Below are 24,369 nucleotides of genomic sequence, written 5' to 3' on the forward strand. Positions count from 1 at the left end.
TCACTTATACACCAGGAAACTGAGCTACATTTAAGGTGGGTTCTTTCCACTGCTTCCTAGACCAGCTAGAAGGCATGCTGGCACTAGATGAGTACAGGGATGTTCAACCAGCTCTGTTGTCAAAGGGAGGTTTGGGGGAAACAGACATGTCATGATTACACTTAATGCTTAATCTCAATTTATTAAGCATTTTTAAAAACCATATACCATTACTCTAATGGTAGAAGCCTACTACAATATAATTAAAGGCTGCACAGGCCATATGTTTCTTAAAATGGCATGTTAAATATCCCAGTAGTTTGTCATTTACAAAGCACAGCTCTGGCACTGTGCCAGTTCATGCAGCATTACAGTGAGTGAAGTAGCCAGACAACAACTAAGGGCTTAAGTACCAGAACTCAAGTGTAATCCCAATAAGCAGCAGGGAGAGAAATGGTGTCTGAGTAAATACAATTGCTTGCTCCTACTGAGCAAACTGACCTAAACCAGTTTTCAACCAAACTTCTACATTAATCAGACTCTGCAAGGCCCGATGCCTGCTTTCACCACTTGTCAGAACATAAATTAGATTCTCATTACCAATCAATACTTACAACTGGCTTACCTGTTTTAAACAGGTATAAATGGATATAGGACCTTACTTGCCTTCAAGGTTTCCTCAGTGCCTGAGCCTATTATGTAACTGGCGCTAATCTAAAAAAGGAAGGGAGAAGTTTGGTAACATTACTGGTCAAGGATTTTCCCAAGCAGCTGCATGTAGTCTATGACAATATGTAGTCAATACAAATTGGCTTCTATTGTAAGGGTGTAGCATGTGCACTAGTCAAACGTGACACATGTGCTCAGGTCAGAGCTTGGACCACAGATAAAATATAGCCCCAGATTATTTGACCTGGACTGTGAGCTTGTGTGTTGTTTTTAATCCATGTGCAATCCTGCCCTCTAAGTGGCTGCAATGCAGATATGGCACTAACCTGAAAGTGTATTCAGCGGCCAAACTGTTTCATTATATGCTAGAGCAGGAACCACTGCAGGGGAACCCAATTCACCAAAAAGCCCTTGGGCTGGGGCTGTTCTGCACCCAAAGCATTATGGCATCTGGACTGCCACCCAGCCCAGTCAGGGCATGGCACCAACAGGCTCGCAGTGGGCTATATGGGGAAGGGAAGGGCTTTTTACCAACCATGGGCACAATATCAAGCAGCATATGCGCAGTCAGGTAACACTACAAGCAGCAGGACCACTAACTGCTACTTCCCAGCACACAGGTGCAGTTTCTGCACAACAGGCCACCGCGCCACCCCTGCAAGGCTGACAGCCCCTCTCCCCCACTTACAGTCCTTCCCAGGTGGGGAAGTCCAACCAGCCTCAGGCATGGGATTTCCTCTTGCGCATTTGACTGTCTCGTCCCAGCTCTGTCCTCTCCCTGGTCTGGTGTCATTGAGAGATGTTCCTCAGACCTCGCCTAGCGCAGCAGTGGCATGTTTTCCTGAGCTAAGAGAAGCCCTTGTCCAAGGTAAGAAACTTTCTGTAGGGTGCAGAGCTGGGCTGGTCAATCCTTTATGCCTGCAGCCAGGGCTGGAGGGGGCTCCTGTCCCTTGGCAGGCAGTTTTGGTGGCTGAAGATGACATGGAGGATGCAGGATATTCACTCAGGAGTAAATTGGAAAGGGAGATTATCCTCATCACAGGGCACAGCCCCTCAGGGAGCCAAGAGCTTTCCCTGGCACAAGGAGCCAGTCGATCACCTTCTAGCAATGCCGTAAGGGACAGGCTGAACACCTGTCACAGCTCTCCTCTCTGGGCAGAAGGACCTTTTGGTCTGGAGGTTTCACACTAGCACACTCCCAGAGATATACCGGACAAGGTCAAAGAAAAGCCTCTGGAGCAGCAGGTGGAGTCTTCTCAAGGGCTGGGCTGGGCCTGTCTCCCCTGCTCAGATAAGCGGGAACTTCAGGGGGAAAGTTTCACTAGGGCAGAGAAGCGCAGCTACCAACAGTGGTCTGCAGACGAGCACTTCAGGCACTCTTTCCATACCTGGGCTCAGGGCCCTGAGGCCCTTAAAGACAAGGACCATGCCCTGGAACATTTGCCCCTGGGAGGGCAGTTGAGGGAGTGGAGGGCCTGTCTCAGGTGCTTGTGGGCGTCGAGGTTTCCAAGGAGACGTGCTGCAATGTTCCATACCAGCTGGACTTTGTTGATGGCTGCTTGCCCAAGGCTGTTGCTCTGCTGCAGCCCAGCCAAGGGAGGCGTGAATAATCCCAGCATGCTAACATGAGACAGACTTGTGCAGTGGCAGGTCAGGAACCCGAGAAACCAAAATCCTCCCCCCACCTATCTTCAAATTAGTGGAACAGGTAACATGCAAAGTCCTCCCTGCTGGGGACTGCCCGGAGCACTAGCTGAGGGGGCAAAGAGGACACCCTGCAACTTTGTTCCCACATTCCTCAGTGGCAGGGATGTTACATTTCATTTAATCAACTAGTCGGTGGATTTGCCATCGACTAGTTGATAAGCGGGGGAGCCACAGCAGGGTTAGCTCACGGCCCTGGAAGCTAACTCCACTGCAGTTCTTTTAAATGTATTCTTCTATAAGAGGCTGGAGCACAGTAGGCGGGACGTGGCATGAGCCAGGACAGCTGATTCAGGTCCTGGGCTGCTGCTGCTGCCCCCACCCCCGCCCTTCTGATTTTTAAATTTATGAAGAGTTGGCAGGCCCCCCACCCCCACCCTCTCGCAGAGACAGCGCTGAGGGGAACTAACTTTTACGCCAGCTAACGGGCTCCTGCTCCCCTCCCTTGCTGCCTCTGATAGAGGTAGCAAGGGGTGGGGGAGGCAACTAGCCCAGGGACTAGTTGACTAGCCGATTAGCTTTTGCTTACATCCCTACCCAGTGGCCACCTGTTGCTTTTTGTAAGTTGATATGGACAGGGACAGTCTTTCCCTTTTGCACAACAGGGCCCCACTCCTTGATGGGACCTCTAGGCACCAACTCTACAAATAAATAACGACCAAGTCTTTCTCCCAGAGCAGCTCGCTCTCTCAGAAGACAGCCACGGCAGCCAGTCTCTGTTGTTTCCACCCACTGGGACGAGAGGTTAGGACTGCAGCACATCTGCTTGTACATGATGGCAAGGAACGTGAAAGCCGAGTCAGACCAGACCAGTGCTTGTCTGCAGGCGTTTCTCGTTTCACATAGTTATAAGCCAGGACAAGGGGCCCCCAGTGTTGCCTAAACATATCCTGGGAGATCACTGGAATGTGGGCATGGAGAAGTCTTTCTAGCATCACTTAAGCAACACCTGCACTCCCAAGCTACAGAGGCGAACAAAACAACGACAACGCACATTACTTCATCTGAACTGAGCTAAATGTATCAAAAACATGAAGAGGAAATACCGAAGTAGTAACTAGCTACCAAAAACACCAGCCTGCTTTACCACAGAAGGTAACGCGGAGGGTCAGCAGGAAATACTTTGGGCACAGTATCCCCCCCACCCAGAACAGTTATACAGCCAGACTGTCCATTTCTGTAACTTCCCCGGGTACCTAGTATATTCGGCGTGTACTGTAATCTAGCACTAGGCTCGCAGCGCCAAGCAGAGCAGGATCCGCCAGATTTGAGACAACCACGTCCACTGTCTGAACAGAGAACATAGCCTGCCGACTGATCACATCTTTGACAATGTTAACGTAATGGCCTGCCAGGACACCAGAAAGGATCACCAGAGAGGGGTTCATGGTATGCAGGATGTTCACCACGCCAAGGCCTAGCGCTGTTCCAGCTGCAAAGACAAAGGAAAGACATTACAGCAAAAAGGCAGCATCACAGAAGCACGTGAGCATCAGGGTCTGACCTAGTGTCTCTAAACACATTAATTACTCCTAGGAGCAGTTTGCACCATTGCATGCAGACAGAATTCATGCCCCCCACACTTGTCTTTGTGTCCCAGCAGAAAAAGGACTTTCAGACAGGGAAGCAAAGGGAACCTGCAGGACTGGTCCTGTGCCCCTCCCCGGTAATGCAGGCACGTCATTTTGGGTGCCCGGAGCAGCCACTGGAGATGTAAATTACTGCGGGAAAGGGAGTGGAAGCTGGGGCAGGGCTAAGGACACCCCAGCCAGTGGCACCTACATGGGCCCACTCTCAACTCCTCTCTCCTTGCAAGGATCCACTCCCAGAAAACTTCCCAGGCTGCAGGAAGCTCCACACCCTCAGCATCGCTTCCCAACCCCATCGCTTCTCAGCCACAGTGGGAGGGGTCACTGTCTGGGGAGCTGCTTCCTGTTCCACCCCAACTTTGGTGCTTTGGATACACCCCCCATATCCAGATCTCTCAAAGAAGCATCATCCCCTCCATGAGCCATGCACCCCTGCACCAGATCTCCACCCTGACCAGCTCCCTGCAACCAGGGCCCCACTATCCTGAGTCCTACCGGGTGCACCTGGACCAAACTCCACTCATCTAGGACCCAACTCTGCCCCACCCCTGAAGTCTCTCACCCCCAGACCCTGCCAAATAAGCCTCCCCCTCTGCTGAGCCCCAGCTACCTTCACCTGGATCCCACTGCCGCACCCCACTGCTCCTGCACCAGGACACCCCAACGAGTCCCTGTGCATTCAGATTGCCCCACAGAAAACCCTCTCACCCCATACCTGGATCCCCCACCCTAGGATCCTGGTATGCCAGGCACAGAAGGGCAGGGCCCCGGGATGTTTCTGTGGCAGGCCTGCCTGGCCCATGCACTGCCAGGTGCAGTCACCTCCAAAGGCTACATCTCAAGAAGGTGGGGGGGGGGGGCCCTGCAGGGCAACTCCCATCTCTGTGCAGCCAGTGGCCTGTGTTTCCCACTGCCACGCTGGAGCCTCCACATTTATTTACTGACAAGCTGGTAGCACTTCAAACTAGTGTGTGCAGAATTCTGAGCCTGGCTGGTGCAGATTCCCCCAAGAGGAATTAATACTGTGGTCAGGAAAGCTCTTCATTCCACATGGCAGGCGTGATAGGAACACTGCGATTGCCACAGAACGTAGTCTTGCTTAAGAGCGCGCAATACTAAGACAGCTAGCTGGGACTCTCGTGCTCACCAGCCTCTTTTCTTGTCGGAGCAAATGAAACATTTAATTATTTAGAGCCAAGAACGTTATACCTGAGAGAGGTAAGTCAACCCACATCACTACACTTGGGAGAACAAAGGAAGGAAAATGCTATTCTACCGCCCTTGTTTCTATTATACTGGTTACGCATAAAGAAACTGGTTAATTCTTGTGTTGAAGTCTCAGAGTTGTGCATGGTAAAGTATTGCATAAATAGGAACAATGCTTCACAGAAACTGTTTCATTCTGGTTGCCTAGCACATACATCTGTTGGCCTATCAGTGAAGCGTCCCATAATTTCCCATACCATTACGGAAGAACCTGACCTTTCAGTGTCAAGCCAGCGCTACCCCAGAAATCCCAAAAGAAACAGCAAAGGGCCCCATGACCAGGCAATCTGTTATCTGTCTGTTTAACCAAATCTCTAAGTCCCAGAATACAGTTTGTTGCAGAGGATCACTAGCAGTGTTCCCTGTAAACCGAGTGCTTGTGCAGCTGCTACACAATGCTAGGTTTTGTTTTTACTGGTAGTGCACATTTGCACATGCCTCAGTGCACATAATAAAATGTATTCCACCGACAAATGGAAAAGATTAGAGGGAACATTGATCATTAGCCAGTCTCTTCACAACCCCCCCTTCCTCCCCACCACTAATCACTGCTACCACTTCTGTACATCACTGTCAAGCCTACAGGGCCAGATCCCTCACTTAAGTGAGAGTAAGCATAGTTCTGCAGAGAGCAGCAGAGCCTCATTGCGGATTTGGCCTCCTGGTGAATTTTAGAGCTCTGAGAATTTTCCCCTCGCCGTTAAGAGGACTTCCCATCTCGGTCTATGTTCTTACCTGTTCTGAGAATGCTCTCAGCCTTCGCATTGCCAAGTTTAGCTGCCTGAATCAGATGCACGGCACTAATGGTCTCTTCCATCTTTATGGACATTCCTCCCACTAACAACAGCTCCTCTGCTTGGGGGGGAAGAGAACGCCAAGAGGGAAACATTAATCACAACCCTGCAATTAGGATAACAATGTAACAGGGTGTGTGCATCTACGTTATTCACATGTAAAAGGGAAGGGACAGCTTTCAAAAAGAGAGACCTTATTTAGAAACTTAATTGGATTCTGCAAACATACACGGGAGTGGTGCCACTAAGATCAACACAGCTAGTCAGGTGCTTAGTTATTCATGTATCTAGGGCCTAAATGACAACAGCTCCATTATGATAGCACACTGGTTTGCGCTAACAATCAGTCACTCCAAATATAGATGCGAAACATAATTAAGGGCAGAAACTGTCCACATTTCATTCAAGTCTAGGGAGCTGTTGATGAAAGGTTCCAATTCCACCAGGAACAAACAGCTGAGTTCACCAACAGGACACAGCCAAAACAGCCAAGTGGCTAGCAAGAAGATTAAGTAATCTGCAGGAGTAGAAATAACCTGTCACTGAGGTAGTCCAAAATCCAAGCTGTACAAAGATGCTTTAGCCGAGAGAAATGCAGTCTTCCAAAGCTCACATGTAAGTTGCCTTTACAAGTATCACAATATTGCTGTAATGCTCTCAGTGCTGTAAGCACAAATTGGGGGGGGGGCGGTTACCAACCCTGAAACTAGGGAAAATACATTTGAATGAAATCTGAAGTAAAGCTAGGATCTGACTTCAGTGGGAGCAGAATTAGGACCAGTGCAGCACTTTCAAAAAACCCACCCCCATATGCTCTCTCTCTATGGAGGTGTCACACATATTAAACCTGTGATCCAATTTCACCATTGCTGATGTGCCTTCAGAATGCTTGTTACAAATGGTGGCCCCAGTGGCATGCCCAGCATTTCAGGCTAGAAGCTCTTTGCGTGCCCAAGTAGTATTATAGAAGACTGAGCAATTACATTTTTTAAAATGGTAAAATAAATAAATAAATACACACACACACCATCATGTAGTTTTTTAGCTTCCCTCTGTAGGGCTATTCCAGAGGCATATGCTTCTATACACCCATGGCTCCCACACAGACATTCTGGTCCTTCTAACGACACCACAATGTGTCCAAGTTCAGCAGCACAGAAGGAACTTCCATGGACCAATTCATGCTGATGAATGATTCCACCTCCAATTCCTGTAAGCGTATACAAACTTCTGACAGTAAAAGAACAGTCACATAATGGCCTAGATTCAGCAGGACACTTACAGTGATGCACAGATACATGCATTAGGCCCAAGTAAAGGAGTAGTCATTACAAATCTCTTCTCTGCTTAATGCACGTGGTGCAAGCAAATGCATAAGGCTCCTTTGCCCCTGGATGGCAACATGCATAGGTAGGGCCCTACCAAATTCACGGTCCATTTTAGTCACTTTCATGGTCATAGGATTTGAAAAATGGTCAATGTCACGATTTCAGCTATTTAAATCTGAAATTCCAGTGTTATAATTGTAGGGATCCTGACCCAAAAAATGAGTAGTGTGTGGGAGGGGAGCGGAGGGAGAGGGATCCGCAAGGTTATCGTAGGATGAGCAGTTGCAGAGGGGCAGCTGCCAGCTGGGAGTCCGCTTCTGAAAGCGGAGCTGCCACCAACAGCAGCACAGAAGAAAGGATGGCCTGGCATAGTAATGCCACCTGGCTGTGCTGCCACTGGGAGGCATCGCCTTCAGAACGGGGTGCCCAGCTCCCAAGGCAGACAGAAGTAAGGGTGGCAATATCTTAATACGCACCCCGCAGCTCCCTTTTGGATCAGACCCCAATTTTGAGCAGGGTAGAAGCACACAAAAAGACCAGATTTTCGGGGGTGGGGTGGGTGGAGAGGACCAGAGTCAAGAGTCCTTGATCCATTTTTCATAGCTATGAATTTGGTAGGATCCTACAGTTAATTGGTCCCTTTGTGGTATAATCTATTCAGGAGATATCCAGCCAAAGAGGGTCACGGAGAAGCACCTGTAGAAATCATGTCTCAGTCTGCGAGTTCACAGCTCCTGTCACAGCAGTCCTACGTTCTTTATACATGAAACAAAATACCTAATTCCCCCTTAAACACTTTTCTCTGAAAAATCTTATCAAGTCTTGTAAACAGTAAAAGTAAACCAAGTCAGTCAGCCACATCCTGCAAAGCTGGTGCATCTCGAATGCTTAGCCTAGATCTAGTATAAAATTGTGCTTTGCATATACACTATTGTTTCCTATTTATTAGCACTCTTCCCTCCATACTTCTGATGGCAGTGGGCAGGCCTGGGTGTCACAATGCAGTGGTGGTGATATTGGATATGTGAAGTCAGATTCCTTAGCTCAAGATCAGTCCAGATTATATCTTTTCAGATCTAGTCTACACTGGTGGAGACATCCTAGTCAAGCATATACACTTCCCATGGAGAAGTGCTAGCTACTCATGTCTTAGTACAGTACGGAAGAAGTGGGAAAAGCAAGTCAAAAAGAAAGCAAAGTCTAAAATGCCAGATCGTTCATATCTCTGTGCTTATAACTCAGTTTCAGACTCAACTTCTTTTCTGAATTGAGTCATCTTTAGATATGGATAAGTACACTGAACTAAATAAGGCTGCTAGAGTCTAGGAGCTCCTGAAGAAGTTACTCACCTTGTGTAGTAACAATGATTCTTTGAGATGTGTGTCCCGGTGGGTGCTCCACTCTAAGTGTCGGGCTCGTCCCGCGCCACAGATCGGAGAATCGTCAGCAGTAGTCCAGCCGGACCGCGCATGCGCAGCAGGTGTCGCGCGCCGTTCGTGCCGACTCTGAGCATGTGCGGTCCGGCTCCCACCAGTTCCCCCTAAGCAGAGAATATCTGAAAAACACAAGAAGAGACTCCAAAGCGGGGAGGAGGGCAGGTCGTGGAGCACCCATGGGGGGGACACATCTCGAAGAACTATTGTTACTGCACAAGGTGAGTAACTACTTCTTCTTCTTCTTCTTCAAGTGGTGCCCCCATGGGTGCTCCACTCTAGGTGACTTCAGAGCAGTAGTCTAGTCTATGGAGGCGGGTATCGGAGTTATGACCTCTTTGCCATGGCCAAGACTGTGGAGGTGACTGCCGAGTCACGAATGGAAGTATTGACAGCGTAATGTTTCGCGAATGTGAATTTGGATGACCATTTTCAAAATGCACTATGCGGTCAGAGGTTGGCCTTTGGAACGCTTGGCGGTGGATAGTAGCAAACGTTGGGATTTACAGAAAGCTCGTGTTCTGTCCAAGTAAAACGCGAGAGCCCAGCGAACATCCAGGGTGTGTAGGTGAGACTCATGGAGAGCCAAGTGCCATTTAGGGTAAAAGGTTGGGAGTACGATGGGCTCGTTAACGTGAAACTCCGAATTCACCTTGGGGAGGAAGCTGGGATGAGGACATAGTATCACTCCCTGGTTGTTGAAAAGTGTATATGGCGGTGTTGCTGAGAAAGCAGCAAGTTCACCCACCCTGCGTACAGAGGTAATAGCCAGGAGGAAGGTGATCTTCATAGTGAGTGTAGGCAGATCAGATGGCACCATTGACTCGAAGGGGGGACAGGTTAGAGCATCTAAAACTAACTCCAAGTCCCACACATCTGCAGGTTCCCTGTACGGGGGGGTATAAGTTTGCGAGTCCCTTTAAGAATCTCTTGGTCATTGGATGGGAGAATAGTGAGTAACCCTTTATCAGAAGTCGAAAGGCAGAGATCACTGCAAGGTGGACTTGGATAGAGGAATGCATTAAACCTGATCTTTGTAATTGTAAGGCATAATCGAGGATATGCTGGATGGAAAGAGAATTGGGATCGAGGTTGTTGTCATAGCACCAGGATTGGAAACGATGCCATTTGTACAGGTAAGTAATATGTGTGGAATCCCTTCTACTATGCAGGCAGTGGATCTGTGGGTGTACGATTCTTCCTTGCTGCTGTGTCAGGAGGTCGTGTCGGTATGGTAAGTGGTACGGAGAACATATGGACATCCGGAGGAGGAATGGGAGCCATGTCTGGCGGGGCCAGAAGGGGGCTATGAGAATGACTTTGGCATTGTCTCTGGCCATTTTCTCCAAGTCTTTGGGAATCAGTGGAATCGGAGGAAAAGCGAACAGCAGTTGATGACTCCAGTCAATCAGGAAGGAATCTCTCAGAGATTTTGGTACAATGCCACTCTGGAACAGTAAGAGGGGCACTTCGTATTGTGGTACATTGCAAATAGATCTATGGCGGGATACCCCCATCTTCAGAAGATGTGTCGTTTTACCTCCGAATTCAACTGCCACTCGTGTTGATGGATCAGGTGCCTGCTGAGAGTATCGGCAATGACATTGTGACATACCTGCTGGGCAAAGACAATGATGGAGATATTGTGATGGATACCAGTTCCATAAATGTGCCACCTCTGCGCAAAGGGATCGTGAATGGGCACCGCCCTGGCAGTTGATGTAGTATACTGCCATCATGTTGTTCGAGAGAATTTGAATAGAGTGGCCTTGGATATTGGATAGGAAATGCTTGCAGGTACTGACTATTGCTCTCAGCTCAAGGAAATTGATGTGTTGGAGGGACTCCTGAGCGGACCATCGGCCTTGAATTTGGTAATCTCCAAGGTGGGCTCCCCAGCCCAGCAAGGATGAGTCTGTTGTGATCTGTACCGTGGTGTGTGGACAATGGAAAGGAACGCCAGCGAGCATGTTTGTGAGGGTACTCCACCATGTTAGGGATTTCTGTACCATAGGAGGGACGGACACCGTTCTGTGAAGATCGTGATTGCCTGGTCGATAAATCAAAGCTAACCAATGCTGGAGGCATCTGAGGTGTAGCCTTGCATGCTGCACCATATACACGGTGGCAGCCACATGACCCATAAGTCTCAGGCAGGTATGTATCGAGGTCTTGGGGCTCGTGGAAAGTGTCTGTACAAATTCTTGAATTACCCGGAATATTGATAGGGGCAGGTAAGCCCTGGCCATGGTAGAATCCAGTTGTGCTCCGATGAACTCGAGGGATTGTTGTGAAGTCGTGGAAGAGTTTGCAAGACTGATTATGAGCCGAAGAGCATTGAATAGCGCTTGTGTGATGTTGATCACTTGTGATGCCTCCTCCAGAGTAGGCTTGATTAGGCAATTGTCCAGATACGGAAATATTATAATATCTTGTCAGCTGAGATACATGGCCACTACCGCCAACGTCTTTGAGAAAACTCTGGGTGCTGATGAAAGGCCGAAAGGAAGAACTCTGTATTGAAAATGTTCGTCACCTACCAGGAACCTGAAGAAACATTTGTAAGCCGGATGTATGGTCATGGGAAAGTAGGCATCCTGTAAGTCGAGGGACACAAACCAATCCCTTGTATTGAGTGCTGGAATGATGGAAGCCAGTGTCACCATCCTGAACCTGTGCTTTCAAAGGTATCGATTGAGTCGTCAGAGGTCCAATATTGGTCTCCACCCTCCTGACTTTTTCTGGGTAAGGAAATAACAGGAATAGAATCCCTTGCCCAGGAACTGTTTGGGCACCCTCTCTACAGCGCCGATCGCAAGTAGGTGGAGAACCTCTGTTTTTAAGAGAGGCTCGTGCGAAGGATCCCTGAATAGGGACGGGGAGGGGGCAGGTGTCTGCCATATCTCATCAGCTACCTCAAGTATCGCGTCATCCAGAGGTAATGCCACCTTTGATTTTTGTGATGACTAAGTTTTTAAGGAGCCTGTGCTGTTTTTGCTGGACTTGGGTCAGCTGTACCTCTTGGCTGTGTCTAGATTACATCCCTTTTCCGTAAAAGGGATGCAAATTAGACATCGCAATTGCAAATGAAGCGCGGATTTAAATCTTCCCCGCTTCATTTGCATAAACATGGCTGCCGCTTTTTTCCGGCTCGGGACTTTGCCGGCAAAAAGCGCCAGTCTAGACGGGGATCTTTCAGAAACTAAAGCCTTTTCTGAAAGATCCCTTATTCCTGATTTTAAGAGGAATAAGGGATCTTTCGGAAAAGGCTTTATTTTCTGAAAGATCCCCGTCTAGATTGGCGCTTTTTGCCGGCAAAGCCCCGAGCCGGAAAAAAGCGGCAGCCATGTTTATGCAAATGAAGCGGGGAAGATTTAAATCCCCGCTTCATTTGCAATTGCGATGTGTCTAATTTGCATCCCTTTTACGGAAAAGAGATGCAATCTAGACACAGCCCTTGAGATTCCGCCATGCGCTTGAATAGGTCTTGAAATTGGCAGGCATTGTCGGTGGGTGAACAGTCATCGGGAAAGACTGCCTCATCTGGGGTGCCATGCTCGCTGTGGTTTACTGTGTCGGTGCCGGCACATCAGGCACCAGGACTGATGTCGATACCGGCTTTGCCACCGGTGCCGACTTCACCATCGGTGCCATGTACATTCTCAGTGCGACATAGAGGACCTTCTCGGTGCTGCTGCTGGTACCAATTCTGCTCTAGGTGCCGACGGGGCTATCTGCACTGGTTTCCCTGAAAGGGCAGAACTTGGCACTGATGTGCTGCGGGCAGCTTTGTGCCTATCAATGTGATAGGAGAGGCCTTGAGTGCCTGGATTTTCCCCCATACTGGTCCGCCTGGCTGGAGAATGGCGGGGTGAGGAAGATCTTCTTTTAGGCACGCTCAGAGTGGCCCAATGCTTGTCTATTGCCAGAGCGTCCGGGGGCCGTGAGGCGTCAGGCTCGGCAGGTTATAAGGCCTTATTAAACAGAAGCATTTTGAGCCGCATTTCACAGTCTCATTTGGCTTGCGCTGTGAGTTTGGCACAGCGGTGGCATTTTTGAAGGATATGACCCTTGCTTAAATACTTGATACATCGTGAATGCCTGTCCGAAGCGGGCATCGCGTCTTGGCATGTAGCACATTTCTTGAAGCCGGGCATATTGTCGTTTTGAGGTGCGACTACGCAGAACTTAAGTATGAGGAGAATTTTAACAATTTTTTTTTTTTTAAAGAACTATAACTAGTGTAACCATGACTACTGAACTATAATAACTAAAACAACTAACACTAAAAACTTTTCTGTCAGAATACAGGAGAGGAGTTGATCTGCGTCTGCAGCCGTAGATGGTTAGGAGGAACTGGCGGGAGCCGGACCGTGCGTGCTCAGAGTCAGCGTGAATAGCACGCGACGCCTGCTTCGCATGTGCGGTCTAGCTGGACTACTGCTGACGACTCTCCAATCTGCAGCGCGGGACAAGCCCGACACCTAGAGTGGAGCACCTATGGGGACACCACTCGAAGAAGAACTAACTCTTACAAAAGAGAGCCCACCAACAGTGAGTGAGGCAACTCAAGCAGTCAATCATCCTGTCCTCTAACGACTTTCCCATCCTATTCCCCTTTGCAAAGGCCTAGGGAAAATAGATGAGCTTTAGATGCTGGGCCTGGGGGAGAGGATATGAATGCCAAAGCCCTGGAACCCTCCCAGAATACATCCCCTTAAGCACCTCCCTTCCACCAGCAACGTTACTGTGTGAGCACCCATGTGGGTCTTGGCACAGGCATTAGAATGCTCTGTGATTCTGGAGCTCCCACAGTGGGCTGTTCTGGTCCAGTCCCTCCTATCCAGTGAGCTTGAGCCCAAGCGGTAGCATTAGTAGACCAAGTTAGCAGACCCAATCAAGGAAGGGGGGGGGGAGGAGAGTTGGTTTGTTTTTAAACAAGTGAGGATTCTTCAGTTGAGGTGATTAACGTCAGTGTAAATGGTCCAGATATTTTAAATAAAAAAAGTGCATCATATCCATTGTCAAAGTGCTACCCTGCAACGTATCACAACCTGCTACTAGGACGATGTGTCAAGCTGAACTCGTTTAGCCACTACATCAGGCTCCCGATCTGAGCAACATTTTCTGCAGCTGGAAGGGAACTAAATTACAGTGCTGGAACTGTAGGACAGATCCCACTAATGACAAAAACAGCAGGAATTCAGCGCTTTGATTTCTGTGTTCACACTTACCTGTACCAGTGATTAGCGTTACAAAATTTTCCACTCCTTTTCCATGCCCAAACTTCCTCTCTGCCAGAGCAGCACAGTTGCCATCATTGTCCACCCAGACTGGCAAGTGCAGAGCATCAGATATCGGAGTTCTCAGATCAACAGAGCTCCACTCCTGAATGAGTTTTGTGGAATGAAGCACGATTCCTTCTCGGGGATTCACCCGTCCACCTGTAGAAATACCTGAGTGCCAAAACACAGGAGAGAGAAAAACCAAGGGTAAGGCTACATAACTCTGGAACTATAATTTATTTTCTCCTGGGGCGGAAAAGGACGCTTATTTTGCTAGATTGCATACTCTAAAGAAAACTCTCCTAAGCCTCACTTGCAACATAGTTCTCTTTTCATGCCATAAATGATGTAACAGAATTGAAGCACCCTTGTCAATCCGCTCACTGTCCCAGCTATCATTAGCAGGCAAAAATTCAATTTCTTATTTTAGGGGTGTTCTGAACCTCTCCTGAGACATATATAAAAAAACCTGTATAATACTGTTGTGCATGACCTACTCAAACAACCTAGGGGCATGCAACCTACATAGAGTTACTGTAAGACAGCTGCATAAGTGGTTGGAAAACGATTCCCAGGAAGTAATCATGAGTGGCTCTCAATCAAAGTAGAAAGACATATCAAGTGGGATCCCATAGGGGACTGTATGTACCACTCTGATCTGCTAGCATCGGACATACTATACACATCCTTGCAGAGAGTGACAAGGGGCACAGAACTGGAGAAATTAACCCTTTTATCTTGAAAGAATTTTTCCAATATCTTTCCTCCCTTTCAGTATGTAAGTTACACATCTCTTGCACACCCACTGAATGTTCTATCAGTGCAAACTGAACTATTTGGTCACTTGTACCCAATTTCTGACCACCTTGCACTCAGTGTCTGAAGTTTGCTACTATTAAAGTCATTGCTGAATTTGGCCAGGAGACTTCTAGATACATCAGACCTGTTCACACCAGGTCTGTTTGTCCTCCTGGGCCAAAATTCATCCCTAACGTCACTTCACCAACCTCAGTCACTGTTTCTGCATCTTGGACAGTCTCAATGTGTGATCTTTTGCGCTGCACTATTTAAGTATCAAGTAAGGAGTTCTAGATAACGGGGTAAATTCTACAGTGACTTACAGGCACATGAATGCCCGGTGCATGGGGAGTGAGTCAGCACAGATTTTGGCGCACAATGTCTGCCAGAAAGACGATTCACAAATATGTTCTGAAAAAAAGTCACAATTTGCTTTTGGGCATTTAAACAAATTACCATTTTGCATGTTTGCAGATAAACAACCAACTTGGCATGATGGCCTAGCATACATTGTGCTGATATCACATCTACCATCAATGCACTGAAGCATACTTGTCAGGTAAGTCCTGTTTTCCCAATATTGCAAATATTTCCAAAATCTGCTCTGTTACCATCTACGCCACTGAGCCAAGTTCAGTGAAGAATATACAGCTGTAACAGTGCAGGAACTAGCCCACCATTAATTTACTTTTTAAGTGACTGATATTATTTATACCTTGCAGGTTATAAGATAAGACCAAATAAGAACTTTGAAACCACTTTGCAATAGCAGAAACAGAAGAGGCATTGCTCTATAGCTTACTGCTGTGGGTGGAATGTATTATTACTTGAATAGCAGAGGTGAACTCAGAAGTATATGCACGAGTCTGAAAAATCACCTGAACACCCCTTTGCCATTCCTTTAAATGGATGTCACAGCATTCCAGAAAACATCCTTGCAGGTGTTCTTTAATTCTTTTGACTTTACATCATATCTATTAATTGATTTCAATGTTTTTTATTTCCAATTTTATTCTAAGAGTTACAAAACAACAAAAATCATTAAGAATACAACAGCTTCAAGGTTACTTTAAGGTTCATGTGAACTTGATGACTGGAACAAAGTCCTGAACTGAGTTACAAAATACATCTTTTTTTTTTAAATTGTGTCAGGTGTAGAAAAATAGTATTTTATTTTCTTAAGTATGGTGACTCCTCACAATTGTTTTATATTGAAGTAAATTCCTCATCGAATCACAGAACGCTAGAATTGGAAGGGATCTCGAGAGGTCACCAAGTCCAGTCCGCTGCCCTCACAGCAGGACCAAGCACCATCTAGATCATCCCTGATAGGCATCTATCCAACCTACTCTTAAATATCTTCAGTGATGGAGATTCCACAACCTCCCTAGGCAATTTGTTCCAGTGTTTAAACACCCTGATAAGTAGGAAGTTTTTCCTAATTTCCAAGCTAAACTTTTTGTTTACTAACATTCAAAAAGATTCTGTTACTTAATACAGTAGTATACTAATTTAAGGTAACATTTTCTTTAAAAAGTTCTCTCAACTTGCAATAAAGAATTTATAAATTGCCTTTTTGTAATCCTTCAGTTCAGGGACCTGGATAATACGTGTATAATTGCTTCTTTTGCTTTCATGTACTCTACACTGAAGTTTTTTCAAGCTCACTAAGACAAATAAGAATTTTCAAGAGTTGTGTGACGGGGTGCCGCAGCCCCATATTTCAAGTCCCCCGGCACCAGCCATGTACGGGGCACGGTGGGACACGGGGAGAGTAGGCGCAGTGTGCTCACGTGCCATGCCAGGCGGAATGCCGCCACGCCGCATTTTAAACCCCCCAACCCCGGCCAAGCAAGGGTGGGGGCGGAGCACGGACGGAGCACATGCGGCGTGCTCTCGTGCCGCAAGACAGCTGGGAGGGGAGGTGCTCTGGCATGACACAATGCCAGGGCGGCAGGATTCAGAAGGAGCCGGCGTTCGTGGCAAGTGGGGAGCGAGACTGGAAAAGGGGTGGAGGCACCATGGGGTCGCACCTCCCGGGGAATCCCCAAGGCACCACAAGCGAGACCCTGAAGGGACGGGGCGAGGCAGACGTCCCGGCGCTGACTGGTCAGCGGACCAGGTAAGGGGAGAGGAAGCAGCCCAGGGCAGGGCATTATAGTCCGCCAGCCGGACTGAACCTAAACAGGTCCACGTCCTTAGGGCTCTGGGCTGGGGTCCGTGAGTGAGGGCGGGCCCAGACCCCCCTCTCCCTGCTGTCGGAGGCGGTGCGAGAAACCCTGGTCACATTTGGGTCCGGCTGGCCCATGGAGTGGAATGCAATAGAGAGGACTAATACAAGGAGACTTGGCACGAGTTGGACTCTCAACCCTCCGCCCCCAAGGGGGTACAAGAGGTAAATAAAGGCACAAGTGGGCTAACCAGGGTCTGCACTTGTACAAGTTGACAATAACATTTTTCTATCATTCAATCTACATCAGAATTTTGGATTTAGGTCAAAACTTGCCCTTTATCCAGAATATTAGAGCTGCACTCCATCTTGGCCAAACAGAACCCTGTCCACTAAAATAAATGTTGCATAAAGCTTTCAGTTAGTCACTAGAAGACTTAGCCAGCACTGGCCAGGTCCAGGGCCAACCCGGGATGGAAGGGGTGCTGCACAGGCCACCTGCCAGCTTCTCCCCAGGAGCGGAAGGAGAGCAGGGCAAGGGATCCACTGGTTTCGCACCAAGGGCTGGTCTGGAGTGGCGGGGGCTATGTGGCACCGAGGCCCAGGGACAGCAACTGCTTCCCTGTGCAGGTCAGAGTGATGGGGGTTGTGCTGCTTGCCAAAGGCTGCGCCCCAGATCTAGGGCTGCCTCCTGTGGTCATTCGTGAGTATAACTGTTCCTCCTATCACACCCCTTCTCTGCTTGATGTGAAACTATCGCATTCCAGGCACACCCCACTGTCCTGGCACAACCAAACGCTGACCTCGTTTTACGTTATGATAAGAGGAAGCTGCCTACCAAATTTGATTGTCCTAGCTCTTACTGTTTTGGAGTTCACGGTCAAACACACAGACAGAGATGCACAAACTCTCTAAAATATGCAGCAGATTAAGCAGAATGAAGCTGGGACCGGTTACAGTATAAACAAAACAATTTTAAATGGATTCCTGCTACAGTGAAATAGCAAATGTAAAACTATCTTGCCTTCCAGCTCTGCAGACATAAGCATCACTTCTGGACTGTTTTGGCTTCTTTATGGGATTCTGGTGAGTCAAGGGGCTTGGCAGACACCCAAGTTATTTGCCACAGACAGCTATAGGAAGTGTCTGTCTCCCTGGCAGCTTCAAGGGCTGCTCTAACTTATGCTTTCCAAATTCTGGGGCTGGGCCCCAGCATCAAGGCAGCTTAAAAAACCACCTTTGTCATCCACCACTCTCAGGACTGTATCTCCTCAGCAACATCAGCCAGGTAGTGCTGGTCAGAATCATGGCCCTAGAATCAAGCTACACAGAAAATTAGCAAGTTCTTCTTATGAAATGGCCAACACTGGAAAAACTATACGAGGGATGTTAAATTTAGTTTGATCAACTAGTTGATGAATTTTCATCAACTAGACAAATTGGTTGATAAGCCAACTTATCAATTTATTCCAGGCCAGGACCTAACCCCACTGCAGCTCCACCTTTTAAAAGGCTGGTGCGCAGCAGGGGAGGAGGGAAGGCCAGCATGAGTCAGCTGTCCTGGCTCGCGCTGGGTCCCCCCACACAGGCTCTTAATACATTAAAAAGGCTAAAGCGCAGCAGGGGACACCAGCATGAGCCGGGACAGCTGATTCCCAGCTCATGCCAGGTCGTCCTGCTGTGCTTCTGACTTTTTTTAAAAGGAGAGACACAGCGTCTGGGACTGGCTGCGAGCCGGGAATTAGATGATTCCTGGCTTGCACCCGGTCCCCGCTACCTCCGGCCTCCCATGCCCCCACGAAGACGTTGCAGGGGAGAACTGGCTTTTAAGTCAGCTCCCCCCCAGTACCGGCTCCTGCTGTCCCTCCCCTCCCCTTGCTGCCTAAAAGGCAGCAAGAGAGAAGGAAGCAACTAGTCAAGGGACTAGATGACTATCCAATAAGCTTTTGCTTATTGGATGGTCAACTAGTTGCTTCCATCTCTAAACTATACATAACTGTTGTAGGCTGGGACAGAGATGTATTGGCATAGCTTTGTGAATAGCTTTCACAGTTCGTATTGAGACAGAGATCTGACTATAGTCAGTGCTTTCAACTCCTCATTTGCATATTCATTTAAAAAGAGTCTGTTATCATACTCACTAAATAGAATAAAACTGTCAAAATAAAAGCTGTAAAAATGACAAGGATCAACTTTGAAAAGCATTTTTAAATTAACACAACTGAAAATCTTATTTAGTAGTTAAAGTTTTGGAAGAATACCCATTAACTTACCAACTCCCAAAATTCTGCAGTTCAGATGTACAGCTTCTGATGCAGCCTCCATACACATCTTGAGGATCAATTCTATTCTGTCCTCATAGGTTTTAGGATTGAGCTGGGTATATTTCTTCACTATTTCACCCTAAGAGGGAAAAACAGTCAAGTCTGTCCACTTATATAATTCCCTGCAAAACAAATGTTTTCTCTTCTGTTTAAATTACCATCCCATCAGCTTTAAAAACAGTTTTATATTTGCAAATGACCACATCTTTATCTCCAATGGAGGTGAAGGCGGGGGGGGGGGGGGGGAGGGGGCGGAAAGAGATGCACATCTTAGGCCCTGACCCAACAATGTTCTTCTGGATGGGCAGGCCCCTGGCATTCATTTGGGGCCCTAGACTGGTTTCTGCAATCAACCCCTACAAGCTGCTATAAAACATGCATCTAAGACAAGGGCACTTGATCCGGTCAACAGAATATGCTTCAAGTTGTCATAGCTGCAGCAAACCATAATGTGGTACGCTGAAGGTTTCACACAATCTCAGTACTGAAGGAATGAAGGAACCAATCAGACAGCTCCATGATGAGTGGCTGGGTTAACAAGGAAGTCTTTTTGGGGATATAATTAAACATAAGTTTGCGTGGCATCATAAATATTGCTGTTTAACTGGCAAAAAGAGACCTAGAGGCAGACATGTTTGGAATTCAAATGCGGAAATTGATCTTTTCAAAATAAGAGAATTTAAGATCCTACGATTGACATGTAACCTTTTTTGTCCCTTTTTTTCCTGTTATAAAACACCAGGTTTCTATTATTCCTCTCCATCTTATCTGATGAAATGGGTTTTGCCCACAAAAGCTCATGACACTATACATATTTTTGTTCACGTCTAAGGCTATATCTAGACTTACATCCCTCTTTCTAAAGAGGGATGTAAATTAGACATATCGAAATTGCAAGTGAAGCCGGGATTTGAATTTAAAAAAGGAGGTTTACACGATCTTTCGAAAAAGACTTTTCAAAAGAACTGCATCTAGACCGCAGTTTCACTTTCGAAATAGCGTTTTTTTAAAAAACACTGACACGCAATTATGCAAATGAAACCCAGAAAATTCAAATCCCGGCTTCATTTGTAATTTTGATATGTCTAATTTACATTCCTCTTTTGAAAGAAGGATGTAGTTTAGACATACCCTAAGGCTCCTGTGGTGGACCGGGCCAGGTCTGGGCACAGCTGAGGGTGTCCGCTCAGGGCGAATTGCTCATAACTCGGGGCTCCTTACAGCACCAGACTGGAGACCTTCCAAACAGGTCACAAACCAGTCACAACGAGTGCTTCAGCTGCCAATCAGGCCAGCCAGAAGCCTCAAGAGCAAAACCCCTCTGAAACCCCAGCTCTTCCTGTGCCCCGATCAGCCCCGGGCCTGCACACAGGTGAGGGGTTTTAGAACCCAATCTCACCTGCCCTGAATGGGTTCTTCCAGTCCCAAGAAACCAGCCACAGGTCCCAGTCAATTTACACTCTGGATCTTTACCCACAAGACCACGCTGAGCCAATCCTTTAGAATCTAAAATCTAAAAGTTTATTACTAAAAGAAAGAAAAGCATGAGAGTAAGGTTTTTAAGGAGAATACATTACATGCATCGAATCTCTTCCCGGCTCATTGTTCCCTGCAAAGAGTGCATCTGGGATCAGGAGCCGAACTGAAGACAAGATGGAGGGTGCCACATGGCACTTATATACCTCTCTTGGCATCTTCCTGGCCAGAGCAGGTCACATGGTCAAGCAAAGTATTTCTGTTTCACATGCTGGCAGTCATTCTGCCCTGGCTGGTTTGCAGGTATCAGTCACATTCCTGAGGTGTGTATTGGCACCTAGAGATTCACTGTCTCCTTGCTAATTAGCATAGCCACTGGCTGAATATTCTTTGCCTATTGCTCTGTCTCAGACAGAGAATTTTCCAGCATCAACACAGAGTACATATTTATAACTCCACACACAGATATTATACAAGTACATGAATAGCATATACAGAATCAGTAGAACATAAGCTTTCATGTGACACCTCACATGGCCCCCTTTGTATAGACTTTTGGGGCAAACACCCACCCCCCATAGGTGCAACAGTGATCTTTAGAATCCAATAATGTGACAGTGCCACAGGACTACTCGTTTTTAAAGTTACAGACTAACACGGCAACCCCACTGAGACTGTTATAAACATTGTTTCTAATATAGCAATGCTGACTCTGAATTTCAGTCTAACACATTTTTGCAGTAATGTAATCTGACCTCTGTTTATGCAGGGGATGGAAAAGGAGTGTTTTTATAACCTACCAGTCATAAAACAATGAAACATTCATTATGGATGTGTGCAGAGGAAAACTACTGCTAATGCAATGTCAAGCTTGTAAAATCAAACACTAAGAAGTGAGCAAACATCTCTACCGTGAAGGTATGCCCTGGTGATTTTATCTCTACCACAAAGCACATCCTGTCTCTCTTCCGGTAACAAATTATATGGCAGTTCACATTTAACAAGAGGAAAAGGAATAGACAATGCTGCATATATAACATGTGACCGACAATGTTACTAATGCAATTTCAGCTTGGGGAATTTCCTAACATTTAAGTACAAGTTCTCACTCAAATATCACCATCATATCAATTATATCATTTTCTTTTCTTTTCATCTACACTCAGTTTCCTCCTACAGTTTTTGGTTTATTTAGGAACAAATATGAGAAGTAAATAGAGACAGTTTTTAGAGGTAATCTCTTTGTTCGGGCTTTGTTTTACAAATGCTTGGTAGAGATCTTGAAGTTTCTGGTCTCTGTCAGTGGGATTAGAACAGATGCGGTTGTACCTAAGAGCTTGACTATAGATGATGGATTGTATGGTGTGTCCTGGATGGAAGCTGAAGGCATGCAGGTAAGTGTAGCAGCCAGTGAATTTTCTGTAGAGTGGTATTTAATTTTCCATTAGTGATTTGTACTGTGGTGTCCAGGAAACGGATCTCTTGTGTTGAATGGTCCAGGCTGAAATTGATGGTGGGGTGTAGGTTGTTAAAGTCTCTGTGGAATGTGTTCAGTGTCTCTTGGCCATGGGTCCAGATCATAAAGATGTCATCAATGTAGCGTAAGTAAAGGAGGGGTAAACGGGGATGGGATCTGAGGAAACGTTGTTGTAAGTCAGCCATAAAGATGTTAGTGTACTGTGGAGTCATGCGAGTATCCATGGCTGTGCCACTGATCTGGAGGTGTAAGTTGTCCCCAATTGGAAATAATTGTGGGTGAGACTGGCTGCGGTATCCACTGGGATAGTGTTTCTAATCGCTTGTAATCCATCTTCATGTGGAATACTGGTGTAGAGAGCTTCTACATCTATGGTGGCAAGGATGGTGTTATCAGGGAGGTTATCGATGTTTTGTAGTTTTTTTCCTTTTGTTTTAGCAAGATCAGACTAACACGGATACCTCTCTATTACTACTCAAAAACAAGAAGTTATGCAGGCCTGGTCTACATTTAGACCACATCTATACTTACCAGTGGATCTGCGCTCCAGAGGTCCATCTTCTGGCATTCAGTTAAGCAGATCTAGTATAGACCCACTAAATCAAATGCTGAGGGCAGCTCTAGCCAGCATCTGTAATCTTCACAGTCATGAGGAGTAAGGGAAGCCAACAGAAGTGTTTGCTCCCATTGGCCTCCAACAGTGAGGACGGCACCACGCTCAGTTTAAGGTAAGTCAACCATATTCTACATAGCTGGAGTTGCGTACTGTAAGCCAACCTTCCAGTCTAGTGTAGACCTGGCTTGAGAGTGCATTTGGGGCTAGAGTATCATAGCTACATCTGCCAGATGTGTGGAAAAAAACTAACCAACCTTACACTTCTCAGCACAGCAGCCATGCCAATCTAACCCCAGGGTAAACGTGCTGTCGATGGAGAAGTTGAGGTAGCTGCCATCGTTCAGGAAGGTGGTGTTCCCACACTAATGGGGAAAAACTCCTTCAGACATCATAGGCTGCATCCATAATACTGGGTTATGCAGCTATAGCTGCAGGGACCTACCTATGCTAATGTGGTCTCTTTAGCATAGACATCCCCTTACAGTAGATCAGAGTAGATTATGTAGCTCTTCATATTATAACACTGTCTTTCAGGTTTTAGATGCTCGGAGTGGTGAAGTTGTTAACAATGGTGACCAAATTTTAAGTATCATTATTGGCACTGAACTTGTACCCTATCAAGTAAATGAGGTAGTTAACACCTCTGATCTCATTTCAGACTTTTTGCAAACATCTCTTCATCAGTTATGCCTAGGTCATATTTTCAAGATTTTCTTCACAACAGAACAGCTGGACATTTTTTCTAATTAATGCTAAGTTCCTGGGGAACAACTGAGAGGCCTATTTATGCTTCCCTGGCTAGTTCTTTATGCCAGTCCAACATGTATACCATCCACTCTGGGAAAGGTTAGTTAAAGGAGATAGCTGTAAGGCCAAAGAAAAGTGTTCTATTTTGCATGAGCTCTTTGCTAGGGAAAGATGATGGGCTGACAGCCCCAGCCCCAGGCACTGAAGTCTTTTCTTCACAGAACATCTACAGCATAAACTGATGATGCCCGTTTCCCCACAACGGGCCTTAACCCCTTCTAGGGTGATCACTTGTACCAGAGAAAGAGGTAGTTTAGTCTCCAGGCTCATGCAGTCTTGGGTCGCTCCGAGAACCCCAGCAGGGGCACCAATATACTTTCTATTCTGATGACTATTTTGAGTGCTGGGCTCCTGTTCTCAGTTGCTGTTCCGCATTTGATAGCCATCACCTGCAGTTGGGCCGACAGCCATTAGAAAGTAACAACTTTTGGCCTAGCTGTTTTTCCACTGGTGACAAAGGTGAAAAACTCCTCACTACACAGCATAAGCCACCCATTTCTACCTCGGTTCATCATCAAGTTCTCCTCTCTTCACATAGTCCGCATGTCCATTACAAGGACATACTTGGGGTTGGTGTGAAGAGCAAGGGAAATGGGTCTATCTAAAGGCACAAGCTCAGCTGCAGTCTGTGTTCAGGAACCGTTTCCTGCCTAT

The 24,369-nt window shown here is 46.9% G+C and overlaps 1 protein-coding gene across 8 annotated transcripts in view; it reads right to left on the reverse strand.

The window, feature by feature from the left end:
* Window positions 1-161: 161 nt before the first annotated feature.
* The window catches only part of GNE (glucosamine (UDP-N-acetyl)-2-epimerase/N-acetylmannosamine kinase), a 69,667-nt gene continuing 45,459 nt past the window's right edge, over window positions 162-24,369 (reverse strand). For 4 of the 8 annotated variants that reach the window (XM_075931264.2, XM_075931266.2, XM_006135133.4 and 1 more), the window contains exons 8-12: window positions 19,289-19,418; window positions 13,997-14,218; window positions 7,029-7,211; window positions 5,943-6,062; window positions 162-3,784 (exon numbers count right to left, since the gene is read on the reverse strand). In XM_075931264.2, the coding sequence (XP_075787379.2) occupies window positions 3,549-3,784; window positions 5,943-6,062; window positions 7,029-7,211; window positions 13,997-14,218; window positions 19,289-19,418 (891 nt within the window). In that variant the 3' untranslated portion in view covers window positions 162-3,548. Of the gene's footprint in view, window positions 3,785-5,942; window positions 6,063-7,028; window positions 7,212-7,236; window positions 8,885-13,996; window positions 14,219-19,288; window positions 19,419-24,369 lie in introns of those variants that run through there. The other 4 variants (XM_075931265.2, XM_075931269.2, XM_075931268.2 and 1 more) reach the window with 4 other exon arrangements.

This window comes from Pelodiscus sinensis, chromosome 6 (genome assembly GCF_052426305.1).
Source record: "Pelodiscus sinensis isolate ZL-2025 chromosome 6, ASM5242630v1, whole genome shotgun sequence".
Lineage (NCBI taxonomy): Eukaryota > Metazoa > Chordata > Testudines > Trionychidae > Pelodiscus > Pelodiscus sinensis.